This window comes from Sorex fumeus, unplaced genomic scaffold (genome assembly GCF_029834395.1).
Source record: "Sorex fumeus unplaced genomic scaffold, SorFum_2.1 ptg000073l, whole genome shotgun sequence".
NCBI lineage: Eukaryota > Metazoa > Chordata > Mammalia > Eulipotyphla > Soricidae > Sorex > Sorex fumeus.
This window is the reverse complement of record NW_026606130.1, coordinates 5,417,612-5,443,693: the sequence shown is the minus strand read 5'-3', so window position 1 is coordinate 5,443,693 and position 26,082 is coordinate 5,417,612. Positions and strand designations below refer to the sequence as shown.

The 26,082-nt window shown below is 42.0% G+C and overlaps 1 protein-coding gene across 2 annotated transcripts in view; it reads left to right on the top strand.

The window, feature by feature from the left end:
* The window catches only part of OGT (O-linked N-acetylglucosamine (GlcNAc) transferase), a 55,332-nt gene extending 30,360 nt beyond the window's left edge, over positions 1-24,972 (top strand). For both annotated transcript variants that reach the window (XM_056130161.1, XM_056130160.1), the window contains exons 13-22: positions 7,655-7,813; positions 7,950-8,039; positions 9,747-9,872; positions 10,452-10,622; positions 10,735-10,851; positions 10,935-11,105; positions 11,801-11,953; positions 15,614-15,866; positions 16,298-16,421; positions 22,732-24,972. In XM_056130161.1, coding sequence (XP_055986136.1) covers positions 7,655-7,813; positions 7,950-8,039; positions 9,747-9,872; positions 10,452-10,622; positions 10,735-10,851; positions 10,935-11,105; positions 11,801-11,953; positions 15,614-15,866; positions 16,298-16,421; positions 22,732-22,906 — 1,539 coding nt within the window. In that variant the 3' untranslated portion in view covers positions 22,907-24,972. The remainder of the gene's footprint in view (positions 1-7,654; positions 7,814-7,949; positions 8,040-9,746; positions 9,873-10,451; positions 10,623-10,734; positions 10,852-10,934; positions 11,106-11,800; positions 11,954-15,613; positions 15,867-16,297; positions 16,422-22,731) is intronic.
* Positions 24,973-26,082: the final 1,110 nt, after the last annotated feature.

Sequence of the window (26,082 nt, the reverse complement as noted above, 5' to 3'; positions counted from 1 at the left end):
GATTACAGACTGCTTACAGATTTGAACTGGTGACCGTATGCTTGCAAAGCAGGAACTCGAAACTCTTGTGCTATTATTTCACTAGTTTCAGTTTGCTAGTATTTCATTGAGGATTTTCTACTTCTATGTTCAGAAATACTGATCTTTCTGGTATTCGTCTGATCCTGTCTGGCTTGGGATCAGGGAAATATTCGTCTTTTTTGAAGCACTTGGGAAACGTAGGCATTGTATGTATTTTTTTCATTTTTTATAATTTTATGTATTGAATCACTGTTAGAGCAGTTACAAAGCTTTTGGGTCTAAGTCTCGGTCATACAGTGAAACACCAGTACCTTCACTAGTGCCCATTCTCCACCCCCAACAACCCCAGTATACCCCCATCACACACCCTCCCCCTACCTGTGGGGCAGATGATTTCCACATTACTCTTTCTCTACTTTGATCACATTCAATATTTTGACACCAGACCCACCATTATTAGGGATTTTACCCCAACACTCAGATCTACTGAAAGGGCAACAGTAGACAATTTGTTTTCTATTGCTGGTTATGAATAACATATGATGTCGCGTAGCTGTAGTAGTGGCCGTGCGATTTTGAAATTCCAAAATTTTAACACTTAAATCTGGAGGGATTTCTGCCAAAACCTGCTGGGTTCCGAGATTTGCTCCTGAGTCTCTGGGATTATGGCCATTAAGCAGCTTGATCAGGAGCCAGAAAGGCTGTTCGTGGGCGATGACTTGGGGTCTCGTTGGGATAGGGAGGACAGGACCGGCTCCCCCCCCTATTCCGTGAGGCCCAAAATGTCTCGTCACTGTGGGCCCAAACCTGACTATCCAATGGCTTCTGGAGGATGTGTCGGCCACCGAGCTGCCAGGGGGAAGCAGGCAGAGGGACAACACCCTTTCCCCCTTGGGGTGGCCCGGTGACAGTAACCTACTGCATGGTACGGACGCATTTCTGCCAAAAGCTGCTGGGTTTCGAGATTTGTTTCTGAGTCTCTGGGATCATGGCCGTTAAGCAGCTTGATCAGGAGCCAGAGAGGCCGTTTGTGGGCGGTGACTTGGGGTCTTATTGAGGTGGCGAGGACAGGCCCAGCTCCACCCCCATCCTGTGAGGCCCTGTGTGTCTTGTCACTGTGGGCCCAAACCTGACTGTCCAGTGGCCTCTGGAGGATGGCAGCCACCGGGCCACCAGGGGGAACAGGCCAAGGCACGAAACCTATTCCTACCTGGGTTGGCCCAGCACCGGTAACCTACGGCAGGGACCGGATGCATTTCTGCGAAAAGCCGCTGGGTTTCGAGATTTGTTTCTGAGTGTCTGGGATCATGGCTATTAAGCAGTTCAATCAGGAACCAGAGAAGCCATGCCTCCAGTTATATAGCTGAGCCGGAGATGGTTTGTGGGTGTGTTTCCCACATACCTAACTTTTCTAATTTTATGTCTCTTAATTTTAATCCTTTCTTCAACTGACTTGATTTCATTTGATGTTCATTCGTCCTTGGTCCTTTAGATATGAGATCATATTGTTTGAAATCATTCTCTTTTATTCATGTGGGCTTATATTGTCAAAAACTTCCCTATGATCATAACACCTGTTTTTGACAGTAATTGTATTTAGAGAAATTTGCTGAGAGGAATATGGAGGGAGACAGCAGAGAGAGGGAGTGGGGCAGGAAAGGGAAAGCCATTAATGCCACTTTTAAAAAATTTTAATTAGTGAAACACCATGAGGTATAGTTGTAGACTTCCAAATTTTTGTGCTTGGGTTTCAGTTATACAATGATTGAGTACCCATCCCTCCACCAGTGCACATTCTCCACGACCACTGATCCCAGTATCCCTCCCATCCCCCAACCCCTCTATCCCACCCTGCCTCTGGCAGTGCATTCCCTTTTGTTCTCTCTCTCCTTTTGGGTGCTATGGTTTGCAAAAGAGGCATTGAGTGGCAATCATGTTTGGTCTATAGTCTACTTTCAGCATGCATCTCCCATAATGCCACTTTTTAAAAGAAATTTTGCCTTTTTTATCTTAAAAATTTTTTATCATTTTTATTTAATTTTGATTTCTGGGTCACACCCAGCGATTCTGAGAGGTTACACCTGGCCCTGCAACTCAGGAATCACTCCTGGTATTGCTCAGGGACCATATGGGAAGCCGGCAGCCAGCAATTGAACCCTGGTTGTCTGTGTGCAAGGCAAACGCCCTACCCACTGTACTATCGATCCGGCCCCAGCCATGAATACCACTTTTATTGTATCCTAGAGGATCCGATACCTGGCATCTTCATTTTTATTGGTTTCCAGATAATTTTCTACTTCTCATTTTTCTTTGTATTTTTTTTAGACCACACCCAGCATCGATCAGGGGTTACTCCTGGTTCTGCACTCAGAAATTACTCCTGATGTGTGTTTGGGGCACCGTAAGGGATGCTGGGAATCGAACCTGGGTTCACAGCAAGGCAAACGCACTACCTGCTGTATTATTGCTCCAGCCACTCTGTTTCTCTTTTGATTTCTTCATTTGCACTTAGGAATTGTTCAGAAGCATGTTTTTGAGTTTCCATATGTTGAGATTTTTCAAATTTCTGTGGTTGATCCCTTGCTTAGCATTGTAGTCAGAAAAGATTGATATGATTTTGATCTTCGTAAGTATATTGAGGCTTCTTATAGGATCTGTGAGACTAGACTTGCATTATTTATTTCCCTTGCTAACTTTCCAGAAATCCATCCAGTATGTTGATCTTTTCCTATTTTTGTTGTATTACTGTCAGTTCCTTGCATTTAGGATATGTAAATGTAGGGGCATCTGTGTTAGCAAGTACCCTACTCGGTATACTATCTCTGGCCTCAAAGTTCTTGGGAGTGACAAATTCTTTTCCTCCCTTTGATATTAGGGTGTTTTTGCAAACCTGGCTTATTCCTGGCTCTGTACTCTGGGATTATGCCTGATAGTGCTCAGGGGACCATATGAGGTGCCAGGGATTGAAATTGGGTTAGCCACATAGAAGGCAAGCACTCTAAATGCTTTACTATTGCTATAGACCCTCAGTAAAAGAATCTTTAAAAATATTTTGAGCCATACCTGGCAATACTCCGGGCTTTTTCCTGGCTCTGCACTCAGGAATTAACTTCTATTGGTGCATCCATATGGTTGGGACCATATGGGATGCTGGGGATCAAACACTCGCTAGCTTTATGCGAGGCAAGTGCTATGTCCATTGTACTACTGCTTTGGCCTCAGTTAAAGAACTTTAAACATACCTTGCGGTGCTGGTCTAGTGGGGGTAAATTCGACAAGGTATTGTTTATGTGGATAAATTTTTCTTCTTTTACTATATTTGATTATTTTGCTAGATGTATTCTTTTTATTTGTCCATACTTGGTGATCCTCAGGGCTTTCTCTTGGCCTTACTCTCAAGGATCATTCGTGGTTGGGCTCAGGGCTCATGGGGACATATAAAGTACTGGGGATCGAACCTAGGTTGGCTGCATGTAAAGCAAGTGCCGTACATGCTATACTGTCTCTTTGGCCCCACTAGGTGTATTCTTGTCTTGGATTGTTTTTCCTTTGGGTTTGTGAATATGTCATTATACTTAGTGTTTCTTGACAAATCTGATGTTAGCTTGGTGGGGGTGCCTTTATATGCTATGCATTTTTTCCTCTGTCTATAAAAGTATTTTTAAATTATGATTTTAATCATGTGCCTTGGCTTGCAACATTTTGATTTCAGAAAATTGAGTGTCTTTTTACAACTCCTGAACCTGTAAAGTTAATTCTTTCTTTAATTTTGGGTGTACCTCAGCTGTTGTCTTTCAAAATAGGCTCTCTGCTCCCTTCTCATTGTCATTAATACTTCTTTTATTTTTTCAATTTTGGACCACACTCAGTGGTGTTCAGGACTTACTCCTGGTTCTGCATTTACTCCTGGTAGAGCTTGGGGGACCATCTGGTGTACTGGGCATCAAACCTAGGTTGGGTTCATTCAAGGCAAGCATCCTACCTATTGTACTGCCACTCCCACCCAGTATTTCTTCTGCCTCTTTTCTTTATTTTAAAGACTTGCTGGTTTTAAGAATATTTATCTCTTTTTGGTTTTGGGCCATACTGGGTTATACTCCTGGCTCTGTACTCAGGAATCATTTCTGGCAGACTTGGGTTCCATATGACATGCTGGGAATCGAACCTGGGTTGTCTGCATGCATGGCAGTTGTGCTGCTTACTTTGCTATTTCTCCAGCCCCAATATTTCTTTGTTTATTTGGATTTGATAGTTACTTCTTTGTTTGTTTTTGGGCCACATGGGTGGTGCTCAGGGGTTACTCCTGGCTCTGCACTAAGGAATTACTCCCGGCAGTGCTCGGGGGACCGTACGTGATGGCTGGGGTCAAACCCAGATCAGCTGTGTGCAAGACGAGCACCTTACACACTGAACTGTCTCTTAGGCACCTGATAGTTACTATTTTTTTTCTAAATGTTTTTATCCTTTTTCATTTGTGGCATTGCTCTTAACTTTATTCTTAGTTTCCCCTTTACTTTTCCAGAATAAGCATGCTTGTGTTGCTTTCCATGGAAGTTTCCATTTAATTTACCTAAAATTAAAAAAAAATTGCCTTTAGGACCATACTCAGTCGCTTTCAGGGCTGACTTCTGTTTCTTGACTCAGGGATCACTCCTGGCTATGCTCTGGGGTCCATATGTCATGCCAGAAATTGAACCTGGCCCAGCTGTGTACAAAACGAACACCTGCTATACTATCTCTCAGGCCCACTTTCGGATTCTTTTTTCCTATGCCAAGCGCTGCTTCCCTCTTTGTGCTCAAGGTACATAATGCTCCCATGTGGTGCCAGGGATTGAACCTTGGGCTACTGCATGCAAAGAATATGCTCCAGCCCTCTGAACCAATTCTCTGGTTCTGCAGCACTCATTGAATTCTTTTGGGGGGGCATACCCTGCAGTGCTCAAGGGTTACCCTGTCGTGCTCAAGGCTCTGCACTCAGTGCTTGAGGGACCATATGGGTTGCTGGAGATTGAGCTTGCGTTGGCTGCGTGCAATGCAAGTGCCCTCCCTGCTGTACTATCTCTCTAGCCCCACTCATGTGTTTTTGAAATCCAACTTTCTCATAACTTCAGTCCCTTTGGTGACTCTTGCATGTTCTTTTTCAGATCAAATCTTTTTCAGATCAAATCCAGATCATTGCACTGGATTGTAAGTGCTCTACCATTAAGTTACATTAAGTTACATCCTTGTCTTTGCATATTCTTATTTTGTTGGTTTTATTATTTTATGTTCTATGAATACATCTGTACTTAGGAAATATCATCAAGTGTCTTCACAGTAGTTAATTTAGACTGTTGTACTCTTTCTTGTGTTATTAAGATGGATTTCTGAGAATTTTTCTTACGCTGTCCCAAAATTTAAAAAAATTAGGGGACTAGATAGTAAAGCTGATCAGGCACTTCAGCCAACCCAATACCCTACCCCATATGTTCCCTTGAGCTCTGCCAGGAGTAAGCCCTGAACACATCTGGATGTGATCCAAACCCCCCCCCCCAATTTTTTTAATAGCTCTTTTGTTTTTCCTTCATTTAGTAGATTAGAGCTCTGTTATGCTTTCCAAGACCTAGGATTTGTTTGGGTAGAAGGGTCCGTCTCTTTGGGATTTCCATCCATTAACGCTTTGAATAGGGAGAACCAGTCTAGGTATAAAGTCCCTTGCTGACTTCTCTTATGACTGACTGGATCCATTCTCTGAGCTCAAAAATCTGTGGTTCTAGAGCTCTGCTTGAATACCAAGCTTGACTTGCGGGTGGGACAGTCTTCCCCTGCGCTTTGTTCCCATGGTGGGTGGCCTCATCCTTTGCTTACCACAGTCCTTGGGCTTTATTGTCTGCGTGTAGCACCCGGCTGCAATTGATATTGGGAGTCTTGCCAATTGAAGGAGTTTCCTGAATATATAGCATCTCTCCAAAGTCTTCATTTTGGGGCCACTTGGGGCACACACACTCCTGGTTCTGTGCTCAGGAATTTCTCCTGGCAGTGTTAGGCGGGGGCGGGGGGGTGTCATATGGGATGCAGGGAACGGAACCCAGGTTGGCTACATACAAGGCAAACCTACCTACTGTACTATCCTCCAGCCCCGCTCCAAAGTCTTAATAGTGGCTTAGCTCTGAAAGTTTTGGGGGGAAGGGGTTTCTGCCGCCTTTTTATTTTCTAAAACAATGGAATCTGTCTGCTCTCAGACCCAGCATTGGGATTTTATCTTTTTTGTATGAAGTAACTCACTGTGGCCCTCCCTGAAGAGTTATGTGTCTCCAGTGTTTTGTTCATTCCCTTCTTGGACTATAGCCTGCTGCCAAGGGCCACTCTGTAGGCTCCATTTTTAGGGAAGGATTTTTGTTTGTTTGGGGGTCATACCAATTGATGCCTCAGCCTTACTCCTGACTGTGCTCAGGAGTCATTCCTGCTGTACTTGGAAGGCAAAGTGTGGTGCTGGGAATCTGACCTACATGGGATCTGACAACGTCAGCTGCATGCTAGCAAGTGCCGTAACCTGCTATTTTTTTTTCCAAATAGAGGCCCCACGTGAGGGTGTACGGAGCTGCTTGTGTTTGTGTTCTTCCTCTTGATCTATCTTCCTTGAGCAGGCTTCTTTAGCTGAAGGCTATTGGCTCTTATCACTAAAGGCAGACATCCTGGGGTGCTGTGTAGGGGAGTAAGGATTCAGCATGTCACTCTGACTACTAAAATTTTGGGGTTCAGAGTGTTAGCATTGTCCCATTTTTTGTGGCCATGTGGGGTCTTTCCCTGCTTAATGGAGTACTTTATTGGATTTATAGAGACTTAGTTATACCCCAAAGGCCTTTTCTTCTCCTGCTCCTGCCCCTTGGTCTGCATGGCACTTTGCTTTTGATTTTTTTTTCTTGTGGGGGAGGCACACCTTGCAGTGCTCAGGGCTTACTCTTGACTCTGTGCTCAGGGATCACTCCTGGTGGGGCCTGCAGTACCATACGCTGTGCAAGGCAAGTGCCCTGCACACTGTACTATCTCTCTAGCCCTTGGCACTCTGCTTCTTTAGGTTATAGTCTCCCTTTTACCAATATAACTCAGGCTTTTGACTACCTACTTTTTAAATTAAAAACAAAGGTTCTCCATTGATCAGGTCTCCTCTGATGATAGGCTAATGGGAGTTGAATGAAACACATACTTGCTCTTTTTTTTTTTGTTTTTAGGTCACGCCCAGTGGCATTTAAGGTTTTCTCATAGCTCTAATTCCTGGGGTGCTAAGGAGTGTGCTTCTAGGAATTAATGAACCTGGGTCAACTGTGCAAGGCAGTTGCCTTACCTGCTATACTATCTTCCTGGCTCCACATTGTTGCTTTCTATCTAGCTTGTACTTGATTTTGGGAGAGCCAAACTCATTGTTTGCTCAGGGCTGTTCTTGGCTCTGCTCAAACCCAGTCAGTCACATGCAACACACGTGCCCTGCTTTCTGTACCATTACTCCAGATCCCTATATATATTTAAGGGAGTTTTTTTCCTGATAGACTATTATACCGAGTTTTATGGAGATGTCCATGTCCTAGTTAGTTTTCCTGGATGAAAATTATGTAGTGTTTTAACTTTACTAATAAACATTGCATTCCTTTGTTAGATTAATGTTCTTCATAAACCCCCGTATGACCATCCAAAGGACTTGAAGCTGAGTGATGGTAGACTTCGAGTAGGATATGTGAGTTCTGACTTTGGGAATCATCCTACTTCTCACCTTATGCAGTCTATTCCAGGCATGCACAATCCTGATAAATTTGAGGTAAGATGGTTCCTTAGAATCCAAACACTATTGATTTTATGAATAAACCAGCTTATATTGGTAGGTTTATTGTCACTATTAGGTGTTAAGACCAGTGACCTTTGAGTTACTAAGTTTGCTCTGCATTGCCTTGTAGGTTTTTTGTTATGCCTTGAGTCCAGATGATGGCACAAACTTCCGAGTGAAGGTGATGGCAGAAGCCAATCATTTCATAGATCTTTCACAGGTAGGTCAAACTCTTAAAGTGTCCAATGTTTTATTTTGAGCAAATCAGGAGTAAAACTCAACTAGCTTATATTATTCATGATATGTGCTAAATATTGCCTGTTACTGGCAATAACTATGATGTTATTTATTGTCATTTAAATAGGCATAGGCATGGACTTTGCTTAAGTTTTAAATTAAATATAAATGTGATATTTTTGGACATAAAACTTTCTTAGGGATTGAGTTAGCACTTATGACAGTATATACTTTATATTAACTGTGTGAATTGAGCAAGATAGTACCTCAGGATAATAAAAAGGACATTTAAATAATAGATGAACTTTGATTCAGCCTTTGCCTTTTTTCAGATAAGCAGAGTAGCCTTATGTAAAGAAACTTGCTTTGAGAAATCTAAAGGGAGAGAAAGAGATAGTTAAGTGTTCAAGAGAGATTATAGGTTCTGCCGGAGTGGAAAAAAACCAGTCTTTGCCTTTTGATTATCTTTATTTAATTACATGTAATATTGCCATTTAGGGACCAGCATGCTTCTGCTTCGCGGGCTGGAGCAATAGCACAGTGGGTAGGGTGTTTGCCTTGCACGCAGCTAACATGGCCGACCCGAGTTTGATTCCTCCGCCCCTCTCGGAGAGCCCGGCAAGCTACCGAGAGTATCTCGTCTGCACGGCAAGGCCTGGCAAGCTACCTGTGATGTGTTTGATATGCCAAACACTATAACAACTGTCACAATGGAGACGTTACTGGGCCCGCTTGAGCAAATCGATGAACAATGGGAGGACAGTGACAGTGACAGATTGCTATTTAGAAACATAAAATTTTTAAGATTCAACTCTTTGGAGTAGTTTATTTCCTGATCATATAGACTATATTTTATTCATTGATTTTGTTGTTCATTTTGGAGATTTGCATAGATATGCAGCATGTATAATATGTCTAATATATATGTGTGTATATATATTTATATATACACACATATACACACATAAATTACTGAAGTTCTAGCAGATTTGTGAGACTCTTGCTATCTAATAAGTAATATACCTCAACATTTTTTTGCAAATAACTGTTCATTTTTGAATTGTGGAGATGAATTATTTTGCGACTAAGAAGCATACTGCTTTTCACATCTGAGACCTGTAGGAACTTAACTGCTTATTGACTAAAGTCTAGTATCTTCAGCATGACATGTATAACTTTTCTCACAACCTGTTTGCCAATACTTTATACCTCCATTCCCTAATGTATACCCTATGCTAACAAAAAAACTCATTAAAAATTACTATGTACATTATTCTGGACTGGAGCGATAGCACTTCAGGTAGGACATTTGCCTTGCACATGGCCGACCCGAGTTCGATTCTTCCGCCCCTCTCGGAGCGCCCGGCAAGCTACCAAGAGTATCTCGCTCGCACGGCAAAGCCTGGCAAGCTACCTGTGACATATTTGATATGCCAAACACAGTAACAACAAAGTCTCACATTGGAGATGTTACTGAGCCCACTCAAGAAAATCGATGAACAACGGGAGGACAGTGACAGTGACAGTACATTATTCTGGTTCTTTCTTAATACTTTTGTTTTACCTTTTTTAAACCGTGCATAAAAGTTTTGTCCTTACACTTTTGCATCTTGTTCAATTATGTTTTATTCCATTAAAGAAAATTGATTTAGTCTGAGTTTATATGTATTTCTTATTTTTAATTTTATAGATTCCATGCAATGGGAAAGCAGCTGATCGCATCCATCAGGATGGAATTCACATCCTTGTAAATATGAATGGTTATACCAAGGGTGCACGAAATGAACTTTTTGCTCTTAGGCCAGCTCCTATTCAGGTGAAGGAATTGCTAATAATTATATACAATATGTATTGGGTTAAAAATAGTTATGTGATTTCCCCTTCTTGTTTAAAACAGTAGGGTTGGGGCTGGCATATAAAACAGGGCACAGGGCCTGGGGAGATAAGATAGAGATTAGGGACCCCAGTCCAGTCTGTGGCACCACATGGCCCTGAACACTGCTGGGTGAGCACTGGAAGGCCTACTGGAGGCCTCTTGCATTCCAGGGGTGCCCTGGTGGTCTGTGACACCACTGGACCCAAGCAACACTGCATTATTTGACCCACATTGAAACACCTACCTGGTTGACTGAGTATTAAATGTATAGGTTAGAATGCACAGGGCAAAGAATTTTGAATATAGAACACATCACCAATAGACATATGAATATAGAGACAAGCATTTCACAATTGGGTATAAATGGTTGTTCTGTCTTTTGCATCAAGAAAAATTTAGCACAATGAGTGTAAGTCTAAAATTCTATGTGATTGCTTTTGCTTATTGTTTACTTAGTTTTGGAATCATTAGATGAAGGTTCTCAGTTTTTGGTCTGATTTTTTTTTTCAATTCTTTCAGGCAATGTGGCTGGGATACCCTGGAACTAGTGGTGCACTTTTCATGGATTATATCATAACTGATCAGGAAACTTCACCAGCTGAAGTTGCTGAGCAGTATTCTGAAAAATTGGCTTATATGCCTCATACTTTCTTTATTGGTGATCATGCTAACATGTTTCCTCACCTGAAGGTAGGCAGAAAAGCAGTGCTATGAGGGAATTTCAAAAAAAAATTTTGTATATATTCTTAATTGTTATTATTTTGTATATATTCTAAAACACACGTCAATTTTTTTCTTGTAGAAAAAAGCAGTCATTGATTTTAAGTCCAATGGACATATTTATGACAATCGGATTGTCCTGAATGGCATCGATCTCAAAGCATTCCTTGACAGTCTACCAGATGTGAAAATCGTCAAGGTCAGAACCTGGGTAATACTGCCATAGAAATTAAGTTTTCTCTGTTTTCCATAATGATCCGGTTTGTATCTCCCCCCCAACAGATGAAATGTCCAGATGGAGGAGACAATGCAGACAGCAGTAGTACAGCTCTTAATATGCCTGTCATCCCTATGAATACTATTGCAGAAGCAGTTATTGAAATGATTAATAGAGGACAAATCCAAATTACAATAAATGGATTCAGCATTAGCAATGGGCTGGCAACTACCCAGGTGAGAAGAGAATGATAGACCACGATGGGTACTACTTTATCTATTTCTCAATGACTGTAGGAAGTAAGCAGAACATTCTTTCAGTGGAAATCAGCATCTTGTATAGGTTTGTCTGATCATAAACACGCTTGTTGGATTTTTGTTTTGGGTTTTTGTGGTGTACCCATTTGTTTGCAGAGGCACCTGGTGGTGCTGAAGGGAGGTACTCCCACGAATTAAGATAATGTTATACCTGCTTAAAATATTCCCTCCTTCTCCCCTGTGCTCAGGGATCAGACCTGACTCTGGGTTCAGGGGTAACTCCTACCAGGTTCAGGAGACCATATGTTGTGCCTGGTAGAGAGCCCAGGTCAGCTGCATGCAAGGCAAGCACCTTACCCACTGTAACTGTGTCTCTCCGGCATTTTTTGCTGAGTGTGGAGTGTTTGAGCCATACTTAGTTGTGCTCAGTGACTCTGTGCTCAGGGGTCATTCTTGTGATACCCGGGGACCATTATGGGGTACCAGGGACCAAATCTGTGTCAGCTGCATACAAGGCAAGCGTCTTCCTCACTGTAATGTCTCTGGCCTCAAAACTTATTTTCTCATAGCTTATTGACATGGCTTAAAGGTTATTTACTTCTGAATCTTAAAGGATCTTTATTAAGGAAAAACAGATTGTGGTGACTTTAGAAAATCATGCTTTTACCTTCTAGATCAACAATAAGGCTGCAACTGGAGAGGAGGTTCCCCGTACCATTATTGTGACCACCCGTTCTCAGTATGGGTTACCAGAGGATGCAATTGTGTATTGTAACTTTAATCAGTTATATAAAATTGATCCTTCTACTCTACAGATGTGGGCAAATGTGAGTATGTGTTTGTAATTTTTTTGTTTTTGGGCCACACCTGACTGTGCTCAGGAGTCAGTCTTGATGGGGCTTGGGGGTTCATATGGCATGTGCCGGGTATCCAACCCAGGTAGGCTGCATGCAAAGCAAGCACCCTATCTGCTGTCCTATCTGCTGTACTATTGCTTTGGCCCCATGTGAACATAAAGCTTTTGTTTTGGTTGTGTTTTAGGCCTACTCCCAGCTCAGTGATCAGAGTTTGTTCCTGGAAGTGCTCAGGGTATCATATATGGCTGGGGATTATACTTAAGTGCCAGCCCATTGAGCCTTCTCTCTGGCCCTGTAGATTAAGATTTTAGAATTATTTTTTATTTCTATACATTACGTATCTAGAGACTAGTAAAAGTTCTATATGTAGGCCCATTTTGCTAGGTTGCCTTTCTCCTTTGCCCATTCAGCAGCTGTTGAGTTCATTCTGTACTTTAAATGAGAATTGGACCATGGATGTAGCTCATTGGTAGACAGAGTAGAGTGTATACCTTATGTATATGGTGGACACTGTGGATTCAGTCCCTAGAAAATATCTGCCTCCCAGAACAAAAAATAATTGTTGACTTTTCCAGTGTCTAAACACTATGAACCTTTTTTATTTATGTGTTTTTTTTTCTGAAAATGTTCTTTAATATTTAAATATATCCACAGGCAAGGCCAAGTGGGAGAATCCATGTATACTGCATATATGACAAATGTCAAAAAAAATCTCTAGAATGCTTGTCATGTTTCTTGATACATTTTATTTATTTATTTATTTATTTTTTTATTAGTGAAGCACCATGAGGTACAGTTGTAGATTTACAAATCTTTGTGCCTGAGTTTTGGTCATACAATGATCAAATACCCATCCCTCCACCAGTGCCCATTTCCCCCCACCCCCCCTCCCACCCTGCCTCTGTGGCAGGGCATTCCCCCTTGTTCTATCTCTCCTTTTGGGTGTCGTGGTCTGCAAAAGAGGCATTGAGTGACAATCATGCTCAGTCCATAGTCTACTTTCAACATGCATTTCCCCTCCTGGGAGGATCCTCCAAACACCTTTCATTTGGTGTTCCCTTCTCTATCTGAACTGCCCTTTCCCCTAGAATATCCGGCTGGCCTCTAAGTTATGGAGTAATCCTCCTGGTGTTGATCTCAGCTATTCTTAGGTATTGATCTCATATTTTGTTGCTTTATATCCCCCAGATGAATGCAATTTTTCTATGTCTATCCCTCTCTTTCTGACTCATTTCGCTTAGCATGATACTTTCCATATTGTACCACTTGTATGTAAATTTCATGACTTCATCTTTTCTAAGAGCTACGTAGTACTCCACTGTGTAGATGTACCAGAGTTTCTTTAACCAGTCATCTGTTCTTGGGCACTCAGGTTTCTTCCAGTTTCTGGCTATTGTAAAGAGTGCTGCAATGAACAAACAAGTGCAGATGTCAATATTTGTGTGTTAACGAGTCGGGATAGGCACATTTTTCCTTAGTGCTATATGGCAGCTTTTTCCAGTTTTTAATATGTACAATGACAACTGTGATATTTTCTGCACTAGGAAATACTATATCCATTAATGTGTATGTTCAAAAAAATTTTGTTTATAAAACTGGGAACTTGTACCAGACTTAGATCACAGACTATAGTTTGCTGGCCCATCACCTAGCATATTTTCTCATGTGTATCAACTTGTGTTTAATTATTTTAAACTATAACCAGAAAGAGATTGATAAATGTCATTACTACTATTTTTGTCAGGGGAAGAACTTTAAGGCAGTGCTCAGGGGACTATATGGTGCCAGGGATTAATTTCAGAATTTATCTGGTAGGCGTGAGTTCCAGGCTTTTGAGCTATCTCCCTGTTCTCTAGGCCATCGCTTTTTAGAATAGTGCGAATAAGAAGTACCTCAGAAAGTTCTAAATTTTGCTCCACATTACAGGTTCCCTTTCTTTTCCGATTCTATTTTTTGGGGGGTGGTAGAGGTGGTCACACACCTGGCGGTGCTCAGGACTATTTAACTCCTGGCTCTGCTCAGTGATAATTCCTGGTAGAACTTGGGGGAACATACCAGGTACCAAAATTCCTGGTAATACTCAGGAGTTACTCCTGGCTCTGCACTCAGGAATCTCTCCTGGTAGTGCTTGGGAGACCAAATGGAAAGCCGGGGATCAAACCCGGGTTGACCACATGTAAGGCAATTCATTTACCCACTGTAGTATCTCTGGCCCTGTTTTTTAAAGTTTTCTAATATTTGTGACATTTTTTAATTACTGTTTTTTTTGGTCACATCCAGTTTTGCTCTGGGCTTACTCCTGGCACTAAGCTCAGACTCACTCCTGGTGGGCTCAGGGGACTGTGGAATTCTGGGGAGTGAACCCAGATTGTCCATGTGCAAGGCGAGCCTCTGACTATCACTCTGGCTCCCATTTTTCTTTTTGCATTGCACCCAGAAATGCTCAGGGGTTACTCCTGGCTCTGCACTTAGGAATTACTCCTGGAGGTGCTTGGGGGACCATATGGGATGCTGGGGATTGAACCTGGGCCAGCCGCATGCAATGCAAGTGCACTATCCGCTGTACTGTAACTCTGGTTCCCCATTTTTTCTTTTGACAGTGATCCACACCTGTTAGTGCTGAGGGAGTAATGAGGTTTACTCCCTGCTGACCCCAGTTGATCCCTGGTACCCTGACTTGCTCCTAGTAGTGCTTTGGGGACCATGTGGTGATTGGGATCAAATTCAGGGCTCATGTGCTCTCCAAACTGTTGAGCTTTGTCTGGCTCTGTACTGTCACTGTCACTGTCCTCCCATTGTTCATCGATTTGCTCAAGCAGGCCCAGTAACATTGTGAGACTTGTTGGTACTGTGTTTGACATATCGAATACGTCACAGGTAACTTGCCAGGCTTTGCCGTGCGGGTGAGATACTCTCGGTAGCTTGCCAGGCTCTCGAGAGGGGCGGAGAAATCGAACTCGAGTCGACTGGGTTGGCCGTATGCAAGGCAAACGCCCTACCCACTGTGCTATCGCTCCCTTTATAAAATACTAAAATATTTTAAAATCTGATCTTCTGTTCTTAGGACTCTCCAAGAAAGCTTGGTAATTGTGTGTGTGTCGTTAAGTAAAGGTAGATTTTAGTCAGGACTTCACAAATTATGACCCATGTACCAACTCAGTCCACTAAAATAGGCCTTTAGTGACTTTTTAATTGACGTTTTTATTAGCCATGCCTACTTATTTATATATTGTTTATGTAAATATGTCTTTTCTATAGGACAGAGTTCATGTGGCAAAAAACTGAAAAAGATTTGCTCTCTAGTCCTTTACATAAATAATTTCTGACAACTGATCTAGATGAGGCAAATAAAGGGCTAACTTTATTATGTCATGGGTGAGGGATTTCAATTTTGAACTTGATGGGGTTAGGAGAGTGTAAAGCACGTAAGTCTTGCATGCCGCTGACCCCAGTTGATCCCTGGTACCTCATATGGTTCCCCTAAGTGCTGCCATATGTGACCCCTGAGTACAGAGCCAGGACTGTAGGCTTCTCTCTTGTAAAGAATATAGTAGAATTAATAGAGTCCTGGGGGAGCCTTGCTTGAGGAGGTCGGAGAGGAAATTAATTCTCTTATTTCCCTTCTTTTAGATTCTGAAGCGGGTTCCCAACAGTGTGCTCTGGTTGTTGCGTTTTCCTGCAGTAGGGGAACCTAATATTCAGCAGTATGCACAAAGCATGGGTCTGCCCCAGAACCGTATCATTTTTTCCCCTGTTGCTCCTAAAGAGGAACATGTAAGGAGAGGCCAGCTGGCTGATGTTTGCCTGGACACCCCACTTTGTAATGGACATACCACTGGGATGGATGTCCTCTGGGCAGGGACACCTATGGTAACTATGCCAGGTGAGTTGCTGATAAATGACTGGATTCTGTCATCTCGTTTTGGCAATATTATGCGAGGGTAGGCTGGGCTTGAACTCAGGGCCTCTTACATAAGAAGCATGAGCCCTACCCTAAATAACATTTCTGTGTGGTTTTTTTGCCACACCCAGTGGTGGTTGGGCTTCTGGCTCTGTGCTCAGGGATCATTCCTGGTATAGCTCTAGGAATCATATGTGGTACTGGGAATTGAACCCAAGTTGCTTTTGTGCAAGGCAAGTGCCCTACCCACTATGCTATTTCTTTGGCTCAATGTTAAAAACAGTATTTAGGGCAAGATAACAGAAAAAAAGTGCTCAAGTCTCAGCATGCCGTTTTCATATGCATTGTGTAGATACTTTAACATTAATAATTGTACTGTTCACATTCTCACATGTGCAATTGCTGTCTTATAGGAGAGACTCTTGCTTCTCGAGTTGCAGCGTCTCAGCTCACTTGTTTAGGTTGTCTTGAGCTTATTGCTAAAAGTCGACAAGAATATGAAGACATAGCTGTGAAGCTGGGAACTGATCTAGAATAGTAAGTAAACTTACATGAACAAATTCATATGGTTAAGTGAAAGAATTAAGGAAATTTTAGCATGTTATAAAACTATATGTTATAAAACTATAAAATATAGAATGTAGACTAGGTGGATTACTTCCTTGATGGGAGAACTTCCTAAACTTTGATTAATGAAGTGATAATTTTTACTACGTAGATGGCTGAAAATTATGTCAAACCTGTTTTTACTATATGATGGCTAAAATTATGTCAAAATAGCTATAGATGGCTCTATATAGACGAAAGAACATTTACATATCATTTTACTTAATTAATGGGGTTGTGGGGCAGGACACCTGATGCCAGGGATCAGGGGTCAGCCTCATGTAAAGCAAATACCTTTAACCCCTCTACTATCTCTCTGACCCAGTTTACATTTCAAAATCCCTGATAGGAAAATAAGAGAGTGGCTAGACACTTTGTTGATTTAGAAATACAAATGACTTACACGAAAAAATTTCCTTCTCTGTAGTAGAAGTGTAAATTAATATAGAGGTGTACATATAATTTGGCGGGGAGGGGGCTTCCAAGCGATCCTTAGGAGATCTGGGGATGACTTGTGATAGCCAACCAGATGGGTGGTTCTGTGCTAGGACCTGAAGATGAGGTGCTGCTCAGCTTTCTGGTGCTGGGGACCTCTAAGGCCACACTTGAGGGTGCTTGAGAGACCATGTGGTGCTAGGGGCTGAAAGCGGTTGGGTGCGTGTACTGCTGTGCTGTCCCTCATCCCCTAAAATAAAAATTTTAAGTACGATATCAGTGATAGAGGCATCTTATTATGATATCTTATTATCTCATTCCTACTTTGGACAAACTGGCAGGCTACCGAATGTAACCTGCCCACATGGCAGTCTGGCAAACTCCCCGTGGCGTACCCAATATTTCAAATACCAGTAACAATGATGGGTCTCATTCTCCTAAAGAGCCTTGAATATAGCACTTTCTTAAAAATCTCAGGGTTAGGATGAAGGAGACGTTACTGGGGCCTGCTCGAGGCAATCGACGAATAACAGGATGGTTGTGATTCGTCATGATCAGTGATAAGGGAGCATTGAGGAACCAACCATATTATGTTTCTTTGTTTTGGCTTTGAGGCTTTGAGGCCACACCTCACCTAATGTTACTCAGGGCTTTCCCTTGACTCTCTCCTCAGGGGTCACTCCTGGCAGTGCTCAGAGGCTCACGTACAGTGCTGGGGTTGGCTGCGTGGAAGGAAAGCTCCTTAACCCCCTGAACTATCTCTTTGGTGCAATACATTTTTTTAGTGAAGCAAGATAGTTTTTACCGGAAGAAATTTAAATGTGAGAGGAAGGAGGGATGGGGAGTGAGAGAAAGAGAGGGAGGAGAGAGATTTGTGGGGAGAGAGAGAGAGAGAGAGAGAGAGAGAGAGAGAGATACATGCTCATAAGAGAACATGGGACTTTCCATAGTGGAAAACTAGAGGGGGGGAGGAGAGAGAAGATGAGAATATGGGCTTTAAAAATAACTGGCCCGATTTTAATTTGTTTTTTGTTTGTTTGCTTGGGGGCATGTGATGGTACTCAGGGGCTACTTCCTCCTCTGTTTAGAAGTGATCCCTGCTTGGTACTGTTCAGAGGACCATGTGCAGTGCCAGGAATTTGATCTAGGGTCACAGCCACCTGCACAGCTGCATGCAAGGCAATTGTTCATCTTACCTCATTTAGTATCTCTACCTCAGCATTGGCCTTTTTTAACATCTTCCTCAAAAGTTTTAAGAGCCCTAAAAATCGTGACTGGAGTAAGCTTTAAATACAGGCAGGTGTGGCCTCCACAGCCTTAAAAAAAGAAATGTCAGCAGAAAAGAAAGCAAGAAATACATCTTTGACCATAATAATGACTCTTCCTAGTAACATAAAAAAACTGAAACATATCTAAAATAACCCCAAATAGGTAAGAAGTAGAGGGGGGATACTTAAAGAAATGTACTTCATACCTCTCTGGGGGGTGGGGGCAGGACTCCTAAGCACTGCTGGGATCCCTCTTAGCTATTCTTGGCTATAGTTCAATGTGAGGGCCCAAGGATGGGGTACTGATCGGGTTCTCTCCTGCCTTGCCAGAATGGCCCTGTGGTGTTCAGGGGACCATGTTGTGCTGGGGACTGAACTGGAATGACAGCATGTAAAATATGTACCATAATCCCTGTGGTACATAGCCCCTGCACAGTATCTCTGGCCATTATCTCTTAAGTGAGCTTTTCTTTACTCTCATGTATTTCTCTGACAAGCAGCATTTAAAAGTTCTAAGTATATTTTTGTTTTGGGACCACACCCTGTGGTGCTCAGGGTTTACTCCTGGCTCTACAGCTCAGGCATAACTCCTGGTAGAGTTGGGGACCATGTGGGGTGCTGGGGATTGAACCAGGGTCAGCTGTGTGCAAGACAAATGCCTTACTCACTGTACTATCTCTCTGACCCCTGTAACCGGGGATTTAATCAGGATTTTGACACTTGTTATCTCCCTAGTCCTGGAATACACAAATGTTAAGTGAGTTTTGAGAAACATGTTAATGACTCAAACCTGTAGTAAGATACAGAACTGTACACAGAAAGTTCTCTTATGTCTTTTCTCAATTTACTCTCCTCACAAAATCTCAAGACACAGCCACTGCTGTGAATTTTTTTAAACACTATATATAAAACGGAACCATGCAATATGTACTTTAGAAGACTCGGTCAGCTGAATCTTTGTGGTTTATTCATGTTGGCTTGTATGAGCAGTTTATTCCTTTCTATTGCTGAATGGTATTTTGTGTATGAATGTTTAATCATTCTCCTATTTAAAAAATTAGAGCACGAAAGTATTTTCATTTGGAAGGTAGAATTACTGTGTTCATGATTAGGTTGGAGCCCAGTGAAATACATAGCTATTTTTTCCTTTTAGTTCTACCAAGCAGTGTTCAGGGGTTCCCTCCCTGGAATTTTCTGTTTGCTTGTCTGCCTCTTGGTTTATATAAGGGTCTGAGAATGTTTCTGGTGTTGCAGTGCTGGGGTATACCTGGGCCACTCAGGCAGTGCTCACTGTGAGCTTCCAGGGCTACATCTGGTGATGCCTGGAGAATCTCACGATGCCAGGATTGAACCTGTATAGGCTGCATGTAGGACTTTAACCCCTGTGCTATCTCTTCCAGCCTCATTTCAGTTCTCTGTTCAGGTTTTCAGGCCACACCCAGCAATTCTTGGGGGATTCATCATGCCAGGGGTCAAATCTGGGCCTCTTGCACCTAAAGTATGCGTTCAGCCTGTTCAGCCATCCCTCTCTCCGCATATAGACATTTTAGTAGTTCTAGCGGGTTATTTGTTTCAGTTAATTGCTTTTAACAAATGCATAGGTGTATCTTAGCTTCTGGTTCTGAAGAATTCTCAGTGATCTCAGAGGGGTTGGGTATATGGCTCAAAGTGGTAGGGGACATGCTTAGGATCTGGGAGGCTCTGAGTTTGATCTCTGTCGTGGTAGAGTGCCCCTTCCTCTCAGGTGTAGATCTGGTGGCCCTCAGCAGCACTGAAGTCGAGTGAGCACCTGACCATCTGGCACCCCTGAGCCCTACCTGGTGTGTTTTTGAAGGGATAGTTTTGAGTTATACCCAGTTATGCTCAGCGTTTATTCTTGGCTCTACATTCAGAGGACCATATATGGTGCTTGGGTTTGAACCAAGGTCAGTCACATGCTGCAAGGCAAACATGCTGGTCTCTCTGACCTGGCTCCAATTTTTTTGTAAAAGATTGTCAGTATATATGACTGGAGCGAAACAATAGTACCTGCATAGTACTGCATACAGGGCAAGCTCCCTACCTGTCATACTTTTACCGTGACTGAAAAGGTTTGCCTTGCACATGGCCATCCTGGTTTTGATTCCCGGCACCCCATGGGGTCCTCTGTGCCCTGACAGGGCTCAGCTCTGAGCTTAGTGTGGCACCCCAAAAACAAAAAAATAAGATTCTTATGACGGCTGATATAATCAGAAGGGAAATGGAAAGACTATCCTTTTCCAGGAGAATTAATTTTCCCCCATTTCTTAGTAGAACCACAGTCTTGGTGCTAGTAGGAATACTTTTTTGAGGGTGGGTTGGGGTGGTGCTCAGGCCTTACTTTTTTTTTTGCTTTTTGGATCACACCTGTGCTGAGTGATGCTCAGGGACCAATATGGGACGCTGGAGATCGAACTTGGGTTGGCCGCAAGGCCGCAAAGCAAAACACCCTCCCTGCTATACCTATACTGTCTTTCTGGTCCTTCATGCCTTACTCTTGGCTTTGCATGCAGGGGTAACTGCTGGCGGATCTTGGGGTTCTGAGATTGAACCCAGGTTGACTATTTGCAAGGCAAGTGTCCTACCTGCTGTACTATCTCCAGACCCTAGGAATCCTTTTTATTGTTTTCACTATTTATAATTTTTTGGTTTTGTTTCACACCCAACAGTGCTCAGGGCTGACTCCTGACTCTGTGCTCATGGAACAATCCTGGCAGAACTCAGGTGACCATTTGGAGTGTTGGGGACTGAACCTGGGTCAGCCACTGTTAAGACCATTGCCCCACCCTGTTTGCTACTATCTAAATAAACAGCTCAATTCAGGTTTACATATAGAGTATTGTGGGACTAGTCAAACCCGTTTCTTTCCCCTTAGAGGAGCGATAGCACAGCGGTTAGGGCATCTGCCTTGTACGCAGTTCAACATGGCCGACCCGAGTTTGATTGCTCCGTGCCTCTTGGAGAGCCCAGCAAGCTACCGAGAGAATCTCGCCCACACGGCAAAGCCTGGCAAGCTCCCCGTGACGTATCCGCTATGCCAACCACAGTAACAGCAAAGTCTCACAATGGAGACGTTACTGGGCCCGCTCAAGAAAATCAATGAACAACGGGAGGACAGTAACCCACAGACTGAATACTTACGATTTTGCCTTAGTTATTGTGATTCTTCAGTGAATAAACTTGCATGAACAAATGAGTCTTTTTCTTTCTGCTTCTTGGGCCAAACCTGGCAGTGCCATATGGGGTGCCTGAATAGATCTTGTGCAAGAGCCCTACATGCTGTACTATCTCTCCAGACCCACATTGAAGGTTTTTTTCTTACGTAGGAATACTGCGATTTGCTCGAGCGGGCCCAGTAACGTCTCCATTGGAGACTTTGTTGTTACTGTGTTTGGCATATCGAATACGTCACGGGGAGCTTGCCAGGCTCTGCCGTGCGGGCGAGATACTCTCGGTAGCTTGCCGGGCTCTCCGAGAGGGGCGGAGGAATCGAACTCGGGTTGGTCATGTTGGCTGCGTGCAAGGCAAACGCCCTACCGCTGTGCTATCGCTCCAGCCCATTATTCGACCACTTTTTAAGCTGATTGAAGCGGGCATGAACTCCACACTATTAAATTTTTTTTAGAAAAATTTTCATAAAGTTCTGTACAATAATTGTTTACATTCAATATTTTAACACCAACCCAACCATCATTACGTTGAAGTTTTTTTTTTAACACACATTGCTAAATTATTAAAAGGACAGAGATTTTATATTCTGACTAGTGGTAAGTTGAATAAACTTTTGTCACTGCCAGTTCTTTTTCTTTTATTTTTAGGTTTTTGGGCCTCTGCAGTTCTCAAGGTCTATTGCTGGCTCTAATGCTTAGGGGTGATCCCTGGCAGTGTCTAGGTGACCCTATGTGGTACCAGGAATTTGAACCAGGGTTGGCTTCATGTAAGGAAATACTTCCTGTATTACCTCTCTGGCCCTTACTATTAATTTTTATTATTATTTTTTATCACTTTATTTTTATTGTTTGAGATTCTGTGGTTAATAATACTGTTAATAATGTTTTCTTGGGGACTAGAGAGAGAGTACAGTAGGTAGAGCTCTTGCCTTGCATGCATCTGACCTTAATTTGATCCCTGGAGTTGCATTTGTCCCCCAAGCACAGTCTGGAGTAGTTCCTGAGTACAAAGATAGGACTAACCATGAGTATTGCCGAGTGTGACCCAAAAGTCAACCCCCGCAAGCCCCCCTTTTTAGAGAATGCAGATACCAAATCAATTATTTGTGGTGGTGAGGATGTTGCTCAGTGGTAAATCACATGTGTGGAGGACCTAGGTTCTATCTTTGGGACTGCAAAAATAAAAATTATTAGCATCATATTGTGATTACCCTTTTTGTTAGCATGGAGGTAATTGGAAACAATCAGTAAAGAAGCTTGGTTTTTATTAATGCAAAGGTTGCAAGATATTGATTGATGCTGGTTCTGAGATTTTGATGATTTGTAAATGTTATTATTTTTATTACCCAGCCTGAAGAAAATTCGTGGCAAAGTCTGGAAGCAGAGAATATCCAGCCCTCTATTCAACACCAAACAATATACAATGGAACTAGAGAGGCTCTATCTACAGATGTGGGAGCATTATGCAGCTGGCAACAAACCTGATCACATGATTAAACCAGTTGAAGTCACAGAGTCGGCCTAAATAAAGACTGTATATACAGGATTAACACCCCTATACCTGAGCCTCAACCTTCTGGGGGAAAGGGAACCAGATTATGAACTTTTCACTCCTCTGTACAGTATCATGTTGCAGATGGGTGACACTTGATGAATATAGAATAGCACAGCCAGACTTGCATCCTGCATGTAGGGAGAGACACGAGATGGAAACTGCTGTTCCATAAGGAATCTCCGTAGAATTTGGCGGTAACCAGGTGGTGCATAGGTCTGGAAGTTCTGATCTCCTTTGGTCTTCCATGGGGTGGTTAGTGTGGAGGGGAGATAAAGATTGTCCAGCCATCTTGTGATTCTATGGATTGAGTATTCTGGATTAATTTCTTTATATTTTGGGTTATTGAAGCTTTTAAAAATGTTTGGTTTCAGGTGTTTTTATTCATGTGAAGTGATTTTCTTGAGATAGGGTTTTAAGCTAAAGATTGCTCCTTGTTTTAAGTTTCTGAACTTTACAGATTATTGGAGACTTTGCTGGTGTAGTCTTTTTATCGGTTTTATAAACCACATGAGTCTATATCAGTTGTGTTAGTGTCTGACCTAATTTTTGAAGCTTATGAATGCATTGTTGGTTGGTGATGATGACTTAAAATTTTTGTCTGGTCTGTTTGACATTTCCTTCTCTTCCTCTCTCCTGAATTTAAGCTTTCTCCTGTGATTCACCTAACAAAACCCAATCAGATTCAAACGTTCCGGAGTATTTTTGTTGTTGTTATTAATACATTATCTGGTGCCAAATGAAAATTCTTAGGAGTGATTATTTAAGGGCACAGATGTGGTACTGTCATTAATGATGGTGTAGATTTTTGCCTAGTTTTGACCTATTTCATCAGTGTTCTATTACCTTTAACTGTCCCTTCCTTTATGCTGCTTCCAAAAGTGATAGTTGTGTGATAAGATTTTTACCTTCCTTTCTAGTTTGATTTTTTTTGAGTCCTGTTCTTCCTATTTCTTTCAGCAGAAATGAAATCCCAGGTAAGTATAAGAATTCAAATATTTCAGTAAGTTAGTTATTTCTAATACATTAAATAATTTCCATCAAAATATTTATAGGTAAAGTCTGAAAGATCAGTTTCTAGGGTGTTATATAATAATTGTCTTCGGAACTTGGTCTTGAGGTGTGTATGGATTCAGCCTCGGTAGTGAACTGTTCTGCTATATGGTTTGGACTTTAGCCCTGCTGGAGCTTGAGTTCTTGGTTTTAAAAAATATAGGAATGAAATTATTGAACTTCAACAAAGGATTGAGGGCTTGAGATTTAACAAGCCAACATATGACTATATGTTTTGTCTTTGCTGTACTGCACGTATGCTATCCAGTAACAGATAATTTTTGTCTGCTAGTAGTTTTCTAGATTATGTCTTTCCAAAGTGCTGAGGCAGTGCACCTATTCTGTAGTTGCAGCTGATGCCTGAATGTATCCTAGCTGACAAATTATTGATTAATAAGAACTTGAATTTCTGATTTTTACTGTTAACCAAAATCTGAGCAAAGAGTCTCAAATGTAATTCTTAGCCAGAATTACGTGTTAATGAACTGTGTACCTTTTAACAATTGTAAATCAAGAAACATCGGTTTAGAGATTTCTTAATTTATTTAAAGTTTTAAAAAATACCTGGTTGAGGTATCAGGTAAAGGTTGTTGGAATGGAATGGTGTGAATAAACTGATGTTTGAAATTCACTGAATTACTTGACGTGGAATAGGAGAATATACTTCTGATGCCCTTGGGGCTGTGTGACCTTACAGACATTTTTACATAGCATATCATTCCTTCTACAGGGATGAACTTTTTCCTGGCACAAAAAAGTTAAGCCGCTCTGTTTGAAGCTTTGCTTATTGTAACAGGCTTTTGTTTCCAGGTAACATTGTCTGTATGGAAGACTAAATTCTGAATAGAAATCATTACTGGAAACTAATAATTGTTCTTTTTTCTATTATATTCTGCTTTATCAAAAGAGTAAAATGTTTAAATTGTGGTACAGAAATCCAGATGTGTCTTGCGCTCTTTAAACAATAAATGAATGATTTGCCCTTACTATGACTGATTCATTTTTATTATTATTAATAATGAGTAATGGACAGAATAAGAGGGTCATCCAATGATGCAATATATATTTGAACAATTCTAAGTAGCCAAAGGATCAGATTTCAGTATAGTACTAATGTGATCTTAATAACTTGTTTCCTTAGCTAAATGTTATTGAGTGGTGGGCTTCGTATATGATTCACTAAGACTTCCAGCACACCTATTTGGTTCATGTTACTTAGGACCTGGGGTTACTCCTGGATCTGCCTTCGGAAATTACCTCTTGAGGTGCGTGGGGGACCATGTGGGATGCTGATGATGGAACGCAGGGGTTTCCCTTGTTCAAGGCAAGCACCCTGCCCATTGTGCTATTGCCCTGGCCCCTATAATTATTTTAAAAATGATCACTAGTTTAGCCACCACCCTTTGTGATACTCTGGACTGCTACTGGGTCTGTTCTGGGAGTTGTCTACAGGTGGTGGCCAGACTGTGCAATCTAGTAAGAAATTTATTCTAAAGTAGTAGTAGCTTCAAATGCAAGGACATTTATTTGTATTTTGTTCTCCAGACACTTAAGATTTGTAGGGCTGGAGAAGAGCACAAGCGGAAGACGGTGTTAGATTCCACAACATGGCCCAGCACTGTGGGCCGACTCACCAGCACGCAGCCAGGAGTAAACTACTCCCCCCCCCCACCCAGCACCGATAGATGGGTAATAGCCTCCAACCAAGACTTTAAAAAAAAAGATCCTGTAAGCATTTCTTTCTTTTAAGAGAAATAATTTGAAATTTTATTAAAACATCATTGTTACTGTTTTTGGCAGATTGAGTATGCCACTAATAGCTTGCCAGGCTCTGCTTTGTGGGCAGGATACTCTCGTAGCATGTCGGGCTCCCCGAGAGGGATGGAGGCTTTGGTCCTCATTCCCCTGACCCTGAAAGAGCCCCCAATATGCCATGGGCCTGCACTAGCACATGACAGGGACGAATGGAGACATTACTGGTGCCTGCTCCAGCAAATTGATGAGCAATGGGATGATAGTGATAGTGATTAAAACATCATGATTTATAAAACTTCATAATACAATAATTTCAGAAAACCTGTAACCATTCTAATACA